This window comes from Natator depressus, chromosome 7 (genome assembly GCF_965152275.1).
Source record: "Natator depressus isolate rNatDep1 chromosome 7, rNatDep2.hap1, whole genome shotgun sequence".
NCBI classification, from domain to species: domain Eukaryota; kingdom Metazoa; phylum Chordata; order Testudines; family Cheloniidae; genus Natator; species Natator depressus.
The window spans coordinates 53,528,614-53,543,023 of record NC_134240.1 but is presented as its reverse complement, the minus strand read 5'-3'; the positions used below and the strand labels follow the sequence as shown (position 1 = coordinate 53,543,023).

Here is a 14,410-nt window from a genome sequence, read left to right as displayed (position 1 = left end):
AGAGAGTAGAAAGGTGGGTGAACTGGTTTGTCCCTGCAGAGGGCCTAGCACAGCTTTGGATGCTGTATGACTTGATAACCTCATACCTGTGTGTTTCTTCTTCTGCCTGACAGGTGAGCCCCAGCATCTCCCATTGTATCCACCTCGACTTCCAAGGGCCAGACGACTGGGAACCTTCCCCTCCTGTTTCACGACACTGGACTCCCCAGGCGGCTCGCAAGGAGACCTCTGAGAGTTCTCTGGACAAACGGGAAAGCAGCAAGAGACAATGAAACAAGTCTTGAAACGTATGTGAAGCCAGATGTCTCTGAACACCCCCATGCCTTTGTAAAGGCATAAACACTGCTTCTCTCACTCAAAAGAAATGAAGCCAGGTGAAACAGTGAAGCACCTGGGGCTGTGAAGGATAATCTGCCAGATCTGGAGTTTGATACAGATCCTCCTTTTCTCATCCTCGGAGATGAGTACTAAAAGCACAGCTGGCTTTTACATGTACAGGTTTACTCCTCAATCGAGTTAAGACAGGGTGCTCTGGTACTTTTATCTGAGTTCCACATACATAATCCTGCCCCAGACTGAGAGCGAATACACTTTACATTGTGTTTCAGGTCCTGCCTTGTCCACCTTCTCCTTCCCCTCATGCTCTTCAGAAGGAGAACAGGACATTTCCAATAAGCAAAGGTCAGAATTCAGCATACAGCAGGAAAAGAGCTATTTCTGGAAGGGACTCCTAAAGGTCACTTGTTCCAATTGCAACTGCCAAGGAAAGTCCAAGTTATCCCTTATTACATTACGGTGCTAACACAGCTCCTGGCTCTGACACTGACCTATTATGGGGTTTGGGGCAAGTCATTTAAGCTGTTTCCTCATCATGTATAAATAAGGTCGTAGGGGGGAAATACAGCAATTAGTACATGGTCATGTAATTAAAAACTATACTACACTGTAATGCATATGCAGAAGGGGCAAAGCCACAGATATGCATAATATGGATGCGTTGCATCCGAGAGTGCTAAAGGAGTTGGCGGATGTGATTGCAGAGCCATTGTCCAATATCTTTGAAAACTCATGGCAATCCAGGGAAGTTCCAGAGGACTGGAAAAAGGCTAATGTAGTGCCCATCTTTAAAAAAGGGAAGAAGGAGGATCCTGGGAACTACAGGCCAGGCAGCCTCACCTCAGTCCCTGCAAAAATCATGGAGCAGGTCCTCAAGGAATCAATCCTGAAGCATTTAGAGGAGAGGAAAGTGATCAGGAACAGTCAGCATGGATTCACCAAGGGCAAGTCATGCCTGACTAATCTAATTGCCTCCTATGACGAGATAACTGGCTCTGTGGATGAGGGGAAAGCAGTGGACGTGTTGTTCCTTGACTTCAGCAAAGCTTTTGACACTCTCCCACAGTATTCTTGTCAGCAAGTTAAAGAAGTATGGGCTGGATGAATGCACTATAAGGTGGGTAGAAAGTTGGCTAGATTGTCGGGCTCAACGGGTAGTGATCAATGGCTCCATGTCTAGTTGGCAGCCAGTATCAAGCGGAGTGCCCCAAGGGTCGGTCCTGGGGCCGGTTTTGTTCAATATCTTCATAAATGATCTGGAGGATAGTGTGGATTGCACCCTCAGCAAGTTTGCAGACGACACTAAACTGGGAGGAGCAGTAGATACGCTGGAGGGTAGGGATAGGATACAGAGGGACCTAGACAAATTGGAGGATTGGGCCAAAAGAAATCTAATCTGATGAGGTTCAACAAGGACAAGTGCAGAGTTCTGCACTTAGGACGGAAGAATCCAATGCACCGCTACAGACTAGGGACCGAATGGCTCGGCAGCAGTTCTGCAGAAAAGGACCTAGGGGTTACAGTGGACGAGAAGCTGGATATGAGTCAACAGTGTGCCCTTGTTGCCAAGAAGGCCAATGGCATTTTGGGATGTATAAGTAGGGGCATTGCCAGCACATCGAGGGACGTGATCGTTCCCATCTATTTGACATTGGTGAGGCCTCATCTGGAGTACTGTGTCCACTTTTGGGTCCCACACTACAAGAAGGATGTGGAAAAACTGGAAAACATCCAGCGGAGGGCAACAAAAATGATTAGGGGACTGGAACACATGAGTTATGAGGAGAGGCTGAGGGAACTGGGATTGTTTAGTCTGTGGAAGAGAAGAATGAGGGGGGATTTGATAGCTGCTTTCAACTACCTGAAAGGGGGTTCCAAAGAGGATGGATCTAGAATATTCTCAGTGGTAGTGGATGACAGGACAAGCAGTAATGGTCTCAAGTTGCAGTGGGGGAGATTTATGTGGATATTAGGAAAAACTTTTTCACTAGGAGGGTGGTGAAACACTGGAATGCGTTACCTAGGGAGGTGGTGGAATCTCCTTCCTTAGAATTTTTTAAGGTCAGGCCTGACAAAGCCCTGGCTGGGATGATTTAATTGGGGATCGGTCCTGCTTTGAGCAGGGGGTTGGACTAGATGACCTCCTCAGGTCCCTTCCAACCCTGATATTCTATGATTCTATGATTGAATGTTTCTAGTGGTGTCAGGCTCCCACTGGGTCACATGGAAAAAATTCACTCAGCACTTAAAGTTTACTGAGCCATGAAGTTTTTCCACAAGAGCCAGCAAAACACTTCTGCCACTCAAAACTTGAGGACAAATTGTGGCATTAAGCCTCAGCCTTGCAGTGGGACTGCGCAGAACTGCAGCGTCCTAGCAAGAGCTCAGAGACAATGCCTCCCCCCAAGCTCCTGGGGGATGCAGCCATCGTGTCATACGTAGAGGGGACAGCTTGTACTTTTGCAGCCAACCAAGAAGATTTATTTCCATGACAAACTTCCTGCCCCAGCAGTTTTAGCTGCTCAAAGAAAGGTCAAGACCTTTTTTTTTAATAAAGGAAGAACAATGTATTTTTCTAATTCCTTTTGTTCATAATCAATCAATCGTTTTCCTTCCAAGTTAAAAAAAACCATTGTCAGAGACCAGGCTTAGAATGGTTCAGTTTAACAGCTCAAACTTTCAGACAGTTCCATGCAGCTGAAGCCAGGAGTTTAGAATAGAAATGCTACAGCAACCTTTCCTGTAGCTATTGCTATCGTCTCCAGCTATAACCAGTGTTGGTAGGAGAAGGTTAGAAGGGAACACCTCTCTTGAGCTGCATGCCATTCCCATACACATCATGTGATGTTTTCCATTAAAGCAAGGGCACAGAGCACATGGGGAAACAAACTTCAGGGAGGGGAATTTATGCTCCTCTCCCACTGTTAACTCCCTTTCACCTTTACTTCCCACTCTCATCTAGTTTGCTGTTCTAGTCTGTTGATGTCACAGATGCCCCTGAAGCTGTACATAGGTTTTTTTTTGTAACTCCACAGCATTGTAATACCGACATAAAAGACGTTACTAGAGCAGTCTTTTTAAATGAATCAGGACCCAGTTTATCATTAGCTCTCTAGAGACAGGAAGCTTGAAGAGTTGAGTGAATTGTTCTGTGACACGAGAGTGGAGAGAAATGCTTGAAGTGGGCGGTTAGTTTTACCCTAGGAGCAAGGTGCAGTAGATGGAGTTCAGGGACAGTTGATTATCCAGACCATTGCACAAATCAGCCCTGGCCTCCTCCCAAAAGGAACAAGGACTTTAGTTTCCCTTCCCGTCAGTAAGTACAGGGCATTCTGCATGATCACACTGGAACAGCAGATCTCTTACCCTGTGCACTCTTCTCCACAAAGCTTTCAGAAGGACTGCTCTGGACTGCAGTGGTTACACCTGCTTGCTGAGTGACTGACGTCCCTGGAAGCTGCTGGATAGCTGTGGTGGATTGGGCAGCATGTTTGGAAGGAGATTTCTGATTGGCTACTGTGGGCTTGCTGGATGAGTAGAAGGAACTCAGAGTCTGTGGCTTGTGCGTTTGGCTCTCTCTGTCTAGCAGTTTGTCTAAAATCTTTAATGGGGGAGAAAAATTGGGTTAGAGGCAGAGTGAGAAAACACCCATTATCCCAAAGGATACTGGCAAGGTACTAATTCAGCTTCTTACTGGGAGAAAATAAATTCTGTTAGACAAGAGTGTCAAGAAAATACATGTCCAGCTCCTTTAGGAAAAGCAGGCTCTGAGATCAGCCAGACAGGTTCCATACTCACATGACTGCACCATTGTGGAAGGGTAGACTCAAATGGTACCGACTGCTCCTTCTCCATTTACATGCATCTCAAAAATCCAATGACCCCTCCAACATTCAATATGGAAACAATTCTGATTCTCATCGGGTGGTTAAATCACAGAACTGGGAGCCTGGAGATCTGGGTTCTATTCACAGTTCTGCCACAGACTCACTGGCTGACCTTGGCCAAGTCATTACACTTTTGTGCCTCAGTTTAATACCAACCTACTGTACAGAAGTATTGAAAGGCCTTTGAGACTTTTATATACTAGAGAAATGCACTCTATTATTCTTTAACAATAGTTGCTGATCCTTACTTTTCTATTTTTATTACTAGGGAACATTTGCATGAAAACAATCTGGGTTTTAAGAATTTATACATTTGTGTTGTTCATTCACACAAAAGTAACCAATTTTGATGTCTCAGTGAACTAATGTCTAGATTACTGGTAATGCCACAGGCAGAGGATTGTAACATGAAATAGGGGAAAGAGCAGCAGAACAGGTAAACTCTTTAAGAAGGTAGAAAAATGCTGAAAATACTCTAGAATAGAATTGTTTCTGAATAGAATGGGCTTCAAAGTTTTTCATGAAGAATCAGCAATTCTTTAATTGTTCTGCACAGTTATGTCCTTCCAAGTCCAAATAAGATATACACGTGTACACATGCAGCTGAGTTGGGATATATTACAGTAGAACCTCAGAGTTACGAACACTGGAGTTACAAACTGACTGGTCAACCACACACTGCATTTGGAAGCAGAAGTACGCTATCGGGCAGCAGCAGAGTTTAAAAAAAAAAAGCAAATACAGTACAAAAAGAAAAGGAGTACTTGTGGCACCTTAGAGACTAACCAATTTATTTGAGCATAAGCTTTCGTGAGCTACAGCTCACTTCATCGGATGCATACTGTGGAAAGTGTAGAAGATCTTTTTATATACACACAAAGCATGAAAAAATACCTCCTCCCACCCCACTCTCCTGCTGGTAATAGCTTATCTAAAGTGATCACTCTCCTTACAATGTGTATGATAATCAAGGTGGGCCATTTCCAGCACAAATCCAGGGTTTAACAAGAACATCGCGGGGGGGGAGGGAGGAAAAAACAAGGGGAAATAGGTTACCTTGCATAATGACTTAGCCACTCCCAGTCTCTATTCAAGCCTAAGTTAATTGTATCAAATTTGCAAATTAATTCCAATTCAACAGTTTCTCGCTGGAGTCTGGATTTGAAGTTTTTTTGTTGTAATATCACAACTTTCATGTCTGTAATCGCGTGACCAGAGAGATTGAAGTGTTCTCTGACTGGTTTATGAATGTTATAATTCTTGACATCTGATTTGTGTCCATTTATTCTTTTACGTAGAGACTGTCCAGTTTGACCAATGTACATGGCAGAGGGGCATTGCTGGCACATGATGGCATATATCACATTGGTAGATGTCCAGGTGAACGAGCCTCTGATAGTGTGGCTGATGTTATTAGGCCCTGTGATGGTGTCCCCTGAATAGATATGTGGGCACAGTTGGCAACGGGCTTTGTTGCAAGGATAGGTTCCTGGGTTAGTGGCTCTGTTGTGTGGTATGTGGTTGCTGGTGAGTATTTGCTTCAGGTTGGGGGGCTGTCTGTAGGCAAGGACTGGCCTGTCTCCCAGGATTTGAGAGAGTGTTGAGTCATCCTTCAGGATAGGTTGTAGATCCTTAATAATGCGTTGGAGGGGTTTTAGTTGGGGGCTGAAGGTGACGGCTAGTGGCGTTCTGTTATTTTCTTTGTTAGGCCTGTCCTGTAGTAGGTGACTTCTGGGAACTCTTCTGGCTCTATCAATCCGTTTCTTCACTTCCGCAGGTGGGTATTGTAGTTGTAAGAATGCTTGATAGAGATCTTGTAGGTGTTTGTCTCTGTCTGAGGGGTTGGAGGAAAACCTGGATTTGTGCTGGAAATGGCCCAACTTGATCATCATACACATTGTAAGGAGAGTGATCACTTTAGATAAGCTATTACCAGCAGGAGAGTGGGGTGGGAGGAGGTATTTTTTCATGCTTTGTGTGTATATAAAAAGATCTTCTACACTTTCCACAGTATGCATCCGATGAAGTGAGCTGTAGCTCACGAAAGCTTATGCTCAAATAAATTGGTTAGTCTCTAAGGTGCCACAAGTACTCCTTTTCTTTTTGCGAATACAGACTAACATGGCTGTTACTCTGAAATACAGTACAGTACTGTGTTAAACGTATGCTACTAAAAAAAAATGAAGGGAAAGTTTAAAAAAAGATTTGACAAAGTAAGAACACTATTTCTGTGCTCGTTTCATTTAAATTAAAGTTTCAAAGCTGTATTAAGTCAATGTTCAGTTGTAAACTTCCAAAAGAACAACCATAACTTTTTGTTCAGAGTTACAAACATTTCACAGTTACGAACACCTTGGGAATGGAGGTTGTTTGTAACTCTCAGGTTCTGTTGTATGAAGTAAAATGTTGGTTACAATTTTCTGTACAGGTACCCGGGTTACAGGGCAAAGTGGACTGGCACTAGGACAACATGTAAAACAGAGCCCAATACCTCAAAGAACACAGGACTAACACTTTGGCAAGGCAAAGAATGCAGGCCAATATCCCTGGGGCAAAACTGAGCCAGCACCCAGAGCAGATACAGAACTACCCTGAAAATCCAAAGGCACAGGTGACAGCATCCTAATGGATGAAGGATCAGATGTAGTGAACGAGAACAAAGTGTGAGAGATGTGAGAGACCAGGCTGAAATTTAGGAACCCCTTGGAAATTATGCCTGTGCAGAGTAACTTACGGTATGCACTCAGATTTTGCCTTGGAAGGAGAATACAAGCAATACAATGCAGCCCTAAGGCCATGAGTGGGATATGACACAGGGTAATTCAGCTCTGATCACTTAAAGGGACACACCTTTTTCAGTTTAGACTGGTCATCTTTGTACGTGATCATCAGAGCTAGAGCCAGATCACCCTTCTCTCTTCGGGTTCCTTCGCAGAGAAGAGGGTGCTCTGCTTCACTCACAGTCGTCTTCATGCCTGCAGGGCCAAGAAGAGAAGGATGCAGAGACAGGTGAATTCAAGAGGCTTAAGAGTGTCTGATACATTTTACCTCTTTCCCTGTACTCTATTGTTCATCTCCCCCTATTAGTCATGAAGAAAAGAGTTTGCCCTCTTTTGCTTGTTGACATTACACATTCTCAAGGGCATAAACTATGAGAGCTGGAGTCTGTCCCAGAATTCTGCACTGCAACTGCCAGGGTAACCTGATCCTGACAGGCCAAAAGGTGAGTGTCCAGGCCTGCCTGAGGCTCCTTCCTGGAGACAAAGGAAGTGGAATACTAGACACTCAGACTGCTCACGCTCTTTGCCGCCTCCAGTTTCTGCAGTGGCCACTTAGCAGACATTCAAACACTATCAGTGTATCTTTCCTTCTGGGGAGGAGGTGGTGGAGGAAAGAAAATTGTTCTGATAACACCACACATATACTACTTTAAACTCACGTATGTAATACCACAAGCCTGCTATACACACCACCACTTTCTTGCTAAAACACATGAATTGGAAGCCAGGAATTTTGTGTAACTCACCCATGAAGAGTGAGCCAAGTCTGAGCTAACCATGAGTATCCCACGGAGTAATTCTACTGGGTTTTTATTGTTGAGTTTTAACCCCTTCTGAACTGACTGCCTGTTAATCTCTGCGCTGTTCAGGCTCCAGCTATGCTTAACTGGCAACTCTTTCAGGCAAATAGCAACAAAAATGGTTGAAAACACACTCTCTACCCCTTTAACAGCCCACCTGTCAATTTCAGTCCTCAGCTGCATTTCTCCCACAATGCACCTCAAACCTGACACCCAAGATCTCCTGTTATCCCACGCCCAGATTCCCTCCCCAGCTCTGACAATATCCCACCAAAACACTTCCACTTCTGCACCAATTGAAACCCAGGTCAACAGGCATCAATTCACTCCACAAAAGGGGGCAGGATTCAGAATGTGAATAAGAAAAGCCCTCCTCCTCCTCTGAGGTGGAGGAAGAGCTGGATTCTTACCAAGAGCAGCAACAGCTGCCTCAAAACCAAGCTCCTCATCTCCAGGCATTTCATTATTCCAATTACGGCTTGGGGGTCTGGACCCTGTCGGAGAAACCACTGGAGAGACAGGAGAGGACAGTTAGTGCCCAGCTGTATGAAGCTAGGACCCAAAAGCAGAATGTATTCTAGGATCTGTCTGGGGTTTGTGCTCCCATTTCAAACCACCATTCCAGCCCTAAGGTCATGGCATGAGTCTGCTGCTTTCTCCCTCTCCCTCAACTGAACCCCTCCAACCCTAGCAAGCTCTGCTTCAGAATGGGTTTGGAAGCCAAATTCTCTTTCTGATGGTTAATGTATTTGTTTCCCCCAACAGAAGCAGCAGTGGGGTCGTAAAAATATATTGAAAGGCTCTGTGACTATTTTACAGGGACACAAATGGGTCAGAAATGTGATAAGATTCCCAATGTTTTTGTATGAAAGGGGAGCTAGGAAGGAGGTCAGTACTGAAGAAGAGAGAGTCTCCATAGCAATGTGGAGGGAACAGCAGAAGTAGGTATAACTTTAGGGTGAACAAGTAAGAATGTGATGCAATCATCATAAGGGAAGTGCATATTTTCTCTGAAAGCTTCTTTTGGTCCCCAAGGTTCAGAGTCTAGGAACGTGCCCCTTCTGCATACACACCAACTGGGACAGTACCTGGAGTACATAGGACATCAAATATGAAGCTGGCCAGCATGAGAGGCAGAACAGGGCGGTAATCACACAAGGTTCCTTCTCTCAGCTCTTCAGCCCTTCCTCGAATGGTGTTCATCTCATTAGTGCCCAAAGGGATCTTCTTTAATAAGGCCACAATCTCAGATTCCTGGTACGCCAGCTTCACCTGAGGGTACCCACAAGGAAGCAAAAAAAGCCATCAGAGACCGTTGGACATAGAACCATCTTGCCCTACGCAGATGATCAAATATAGGAATAACCCTGAAACAGTTTTTATTGATTCATTAGCATACAATCCATTGATCTCATGCCACTCCCTGCCTTCTCCCACACAAACAATAGTGAGGATGGTGCCCAGTTGGAGGCCAGCCCATAGGACATGAAAGTCTAATAGACTTGCTTTACTCTATACACAACCTTCTTGTCACCTTCCCTTTCCAACCAATTACTCTGAGGTCTGGTTGGGGAAAAAAGGTCAGTCTTCATCAGGACATATGGAGAAGCATCCAGCCAGATAGGTCACTAGAAAGGCAGATCATTCCCAGTCCTACAGAGAAGGATGTTATCTTGTGCAATACAACAGCTGAGGAGGAAAGGACTGTCCAAGAGGGGAATGGACAATATTCCAGTACATATTCCACTGAACAAAGATTGTTGGATTACAGTGTGTTATTCTCCACTGTAGTGTTCTTTCCATTTTTAATGCACTGTTTCCCATGCCAGCTTAAGCATTCAGTGAATGCCAGATCCACATTTAATCTTCTCACCAGACACTGTTAAGCATGAATGTAGATAACCTTCGGGTAATAAGTTTATTCCTTAGTAGGAGCCTGGTAATATCTGCACCTTCAGGGGATTCTGCAATCTTGCAAGTCAGAAAATGACAGGAGCAGCAACTCATACAACCAAGGTCTGAAAAGATCACATTTTTACAGAAGGTGGCCTATGGGCATTAATTAAAGTGTGTGAAGTTGTGTACCTACCATTGTGTATGCATTTAGATGTCTAAATACATAGTACAATTTACCCTAAGGTGTGAATTTAAAATGAGTTAGTTAAACCAGTGCAAACCCTGTGGGGAACTCCAGAATGGCTTTATTTCAGATCAGTTTAGAGTGCCCACACAGGGGTTTCCATCAGTTTAATTAAATCATTTTAAGTTTACCTCTTAAGGTAAACAATTGCAACTTTCTCCTGTAGACAAGCGCTGAACTTCCTCCCACAGATTTAGCCCAAGGTGTCTTCAACATAGGAGTAACCTTTGCTACACAAATTCTAGGTCACTTACGGACTCACTCAGTGCCTGCTTGGCTCTTTGAAGACTAATTCTGAGAGAACTCCTAAAGGCAGGACCCGATGCACAGAACTCTAACGGGGAATACTTGAGCACGAAGGGGGAAACCCCAGCAGCGCAGTGCTGCTCACAGGTATAGTCTTTCTGAGCCACTTTATACCTCCAGGGCCTTGGTAGAGGCAGGAGGCCTCTGTAGCTCCAGGGCGAACATGCCAATGCGGAAGGCCAGGTTGTGGTATTCCAGCCTCTCGCTCAGCACTGTCAGCAGGAAAGCAGCTTTGGACAGGGTGTTGGTTGCCATCCACGTCTGCTTGCTGGTTGACACCTTGTTCTTCTTCCCCTGTGTGAGGAGTAGTTCATAACAGGTTTGTTAGGAAATGAATTGATCCCAGCAGTGCAAGGATGTGCCGGTGATTCCCCCTATGCTCCTGCCTGCAGGAGCTCCTCCCCACCTGTGCACTGAGGAGAACACGCACCTATTATTCTGGAAGCACTGTTTTGTCCTGGCTCTACCTATTGCCCTGTCCCCCTCCATAATCCAGCAGTTTCTGGGTGATGAAACAGACCCAATTTTACATGCACTTCTTTTGGTGCTCCTCCCCCACAGCATCTGTCTACCCTTCCCTCATATGACAATGCAATGGGGGCTCCTGCCTCCTCACTAAGCCATCTCTTCCAATATTGGACCATTTTAGCAGGTGGGTGCTGGCTTGGACAAACTATATAACAACTATATTCTTGCCAGCAAGGTTAAAAAAAAAGTATGGATTGGATTAATAGACTATAAGGTGGATAGAAAGCTGGCTAGATCGTCAGGCTTAACGGGTAGTGATCAACGGCTCAATGTCTAGTTGGCAGCTGGTATCAAGTAGAGTACCCCAGGGGTTTGTCCTGGGGCCGGTTTTGTTCAACATCTTCATTAATGATCTGGATGATGGGATGGATTGCACCCTCAGCAAATTCACAGATGACACTAAGCTGGGGGGAGAGGTAGATTCGCTGGAGGGTAGGGATAGGGTCCAGAGTGACCTAGACAAATTGGAGGATTGGGCCAAAAGAAATCTGATGAGGTTCAACAAGGACAAGTGCAGAGTCCTGCACTTAGAACAGAAGAATCCCATGCACCACTACAGGCTGGGGACCGAATGGCTAGGCAGCAGTTGTGCAGAAAACGACCTAGGGATTACAGTGGACGAGAAGCTGGATATGAGTCAACAGTGTGCCCTTATTGCCAAGAAGGCTAACGGGATATTGGGCTGCATTAGCAGGAGCATTGTCAGCAGATTAAGGGAAGTGATTATTCCCCTCTATTCGGCACTGGTGAGGCCACATGTGGAGTATTGTGTCCAGTTTTGGGCCCCCTACTACAGAAAAGATGTGGACAAATTGGAGGGAGTTCAGCAGAGAGCAACGAAACTGATCAGGGGCTGGGGCACATGACTTATGAGGAGAGGCTGAGGGAACTGGGATTGTTTAGGATGCAGAAGAGAAGGGTAAAGGGGGATTTGATAGCAGCCTTCAACTACCTGAAGGGGGGGTTCCAAAGAGATGGAGCTCAGCTGTTCTCAGTGACAGATTACAGAACAAGGAGCAATGGTCTCAAGTTGCAGTGGGGGAGGTCTAGGTTGGATATTAGGAAATATTATTTCACTAGGAGGGTGGTGAAGCACTGGAAGGGTTACCTGGGGAGGTGGTGGAATCTCCATTCTTAGAAGTTTTTAAGGCCCGGCTTGACAAAGCCCTGGCTGGGATGATTTAGTTGGGGCTGGTCCTGCTTTGAACAGGGGGTTGGACTAGATGACCTCCAGTGGTCTCTTCCAACCCTAATCTTCTATGATTCTATAACCCTGATTCCCTTTCAATGGCAGGGACACCACCAAGACGAGCGTAGTCGGCTTAATGCCATGTGGATTCCCAGCCATCCTTTCCTCTCTCTCATTTCCTCCCACTTGCAATTCTCTACTCCGAAATCCCAAAGCTTCCACCACTTTAGAAGACAACTCTAGAGACTAAAAATGCATTGTTAACATGTGCTCAACTTCCAGAGGAGTTTGCTCTCTCAGGGTCCAAGCAATGGTGCATGTTATAAAGGAAGTGACTGAGGGTTTAAATACGGAAGAGGTATGGAAAATCCATGAAGACCAGGTAAGTGAAGTGAATGTAGGGCTATGGAAAAACAAGGCCGTATTTTTGGTATTGGCATTTAATTATGTAGCACACAGTGACATTTGCTTTAAACATGCTTCCAGGGTGCAATGTTAAATCAAGTGTTTTGTTCAAATGGAAGGTGTAGATCCACAAGGGACCATTGGTAGGAGATGTTCATTGTGGTTCCCATCTGGCAGACAAGAACACTTGAGTGCAGGCAGAGATAGGAAGGCTGTGTGAGGCGCCGGGTCTAGTGAGGGTAGGGATGACTGAAAGTCCCTTCAAGTCATGCTGAAGGACCCATTGCCCTTTTTCAGGTGAAATGCTGAACAGCCAGAGAAGTCTGATCTAAAGGGGGTTCAGGGCAGGCCAAGGCCTGGCACAGCCCTGTGCAGAGAGAAGAACCACCACCAGCGAATATTACTGCATTTGAGTCTTGCTGCATGGTGAAATTCTGTTCATCTGCCCAAGTGTTTCTGTGCCCTTGACACAGTGGACAGGCAGCGAGAGTTCAAAAATCAAGACCAAAACACAATATAATTATTTTTAACCTCATGATTTTAGGGCAAACTTCATGATCTTTTTCCATATGACTCATGATTTTTGAATTGTTGGGCTGGCAATCCCGTGTATTCCTCCCCACTCTCCCTTCTTTTCACAAGGGCACCTCTCTACCTTGGTTGGGGGCTGCTCCACCTTGAGATCTGGAGGGTTGGCCAGTAGGTCCCTGGCCAGTTCTACAGTCAGACGGCATGCTTCATTACTGTATCCGTGTGCATAGAGAGCCTCTGCACAGGCAAAGAGGATCTGAAAATAAAGCGATAGAGGATCAGATTTAGTCCATGCACCTCACAGCTGGAGTCAACCCCATCCTGCCCATTTTCTCATTTGGTGTCACTAAAAACAGAGTTAAACACTGATCTGAGCTCAGATTTGTATCTAACGTTCATGTTCCTGCCTTCTGTTATGCAGCCCCTCTGCCTGGAACAGCTCCACCATGCTCTCCAACGCTTCTCAAAAACACAGCTTCCAAGAGGTCTAATCCCCTTCCCTCGAAGTGCTAACAGAGGCAATTACATCAATATTGCACATTTTTCTCAACAATATGCTCTCGTTCAAACAAGAATCAATTCAGTGAAGTCCTGTGGCCTGCATTATACAGGAGGTCAGACTAGATCATCACAGGGGCCCCTTCTGATCTTCATAAATATCTAAGTGTCTATGAGTGGGGAAAAACCGCAAACAAAAATCAAAATCAACATGTATAATTAATTCTCTCTCCCCCTTTCCTAGCATCCCAATATCCCTTCCTCAGTGCACTGTGTACTTCAACATAAGCTCCTCCCACTCATCTGCGAAGTTCCAGGCATACTTTTGAGGTTTTGATACACGGGACTGGTAGCACAACCTATTAAGATTGCCTGACATTTGCCTTTATAAGACCCTGTTTTCATTTGCTTGTCACTTTATCAAACTAACTTTTTGGGCTGAAATTTTCCTGATTGGGTGTCTGCCTCAGGCTAAGAGGAATACATTTTCAGCAATTCAGCTGTTCCAGAGCGAGGCTAGGAGAAATATGTTAGTTTTGTTCATGTTTAACATTTTCTTTGAGAAGCTCTAGTGCCCCCATGCTTAGGAGCAGAGACTTGAAATTTGGAAGGGGAGTGGTCTTTGTCAGAGATGTGCCTTTGGATGTTCCCATTAAAATCCACCCAAATTTAGCCAAGTTATAGCCTTTGGGGGAAAAAAGCACCATTTGCCCATGCTCGTGAGAGACTTAGAGCTTCACAGATAAATTCCCCCAAAATTTATCCACATTGGGCTGAGCTTCACAGGACTTCACCTGCCCTTGCCCCTCTGGATTGCTGCAGCCGGGGCTGGGCATCAGAATTGAGAGCAGGGAGCCTGCCTCTCCTGTGCTTTCAGTGTCTGCTCTGCAGGCCCAAGCAGTATGGAGAAGAAACCTGTGTAATTTGAATCCAGAGGTGACAAGAGCTCGACCTGGGGTTTGGGGAGCAGATTGGAAAAAAGACACCTTGGAGAAGGGAGGAAAGACTCG

At 45.3% G+C, this 14,410-nt stretch overlaps 1 protein-coding gene across 1 annotated transcript in view; it reads right to left on the bottom strand.

The window, feature by feature from the left end:
• The window catches only part of ZSWIM8 (zinc finger SWIM-type containing 8), a 139,033-nt gene that overhangs the window by 22,575 nt on the left and 102,048 nt on the right, over positions 1–14,410 (bottom strand). Inside the window, exons 11-17 of the mRNA XM_074958448.1 lie at positions 13,027–13,158; positions 10,364–10,543; positions 8,892–9,075; positions 8,214–8,312; positions 7,074–7,198; positions 3,703–3,937; positions 87–239 (exon numbers count right to left, since the gene is read on the bottom strand). Coding sequence (XP_074814549.1) covers positions 87–239; positions 3,703–3,937; positions 7,074–7,198; positions 8,214–8,312; positions 8,892–9,075; positions 10,364–10,543; positions 13,027–13,158 — 1,108 coding nt within the window. The remainder of the gene's footprint in view (positions 1–86; positions 240–3,702; positions 3,938–7,073; positions 7,199–8,213; positions 8,313–8,891; positions 9,076–10,363; positions 10,544–13,026; positions 13,159–14,410) is intronic.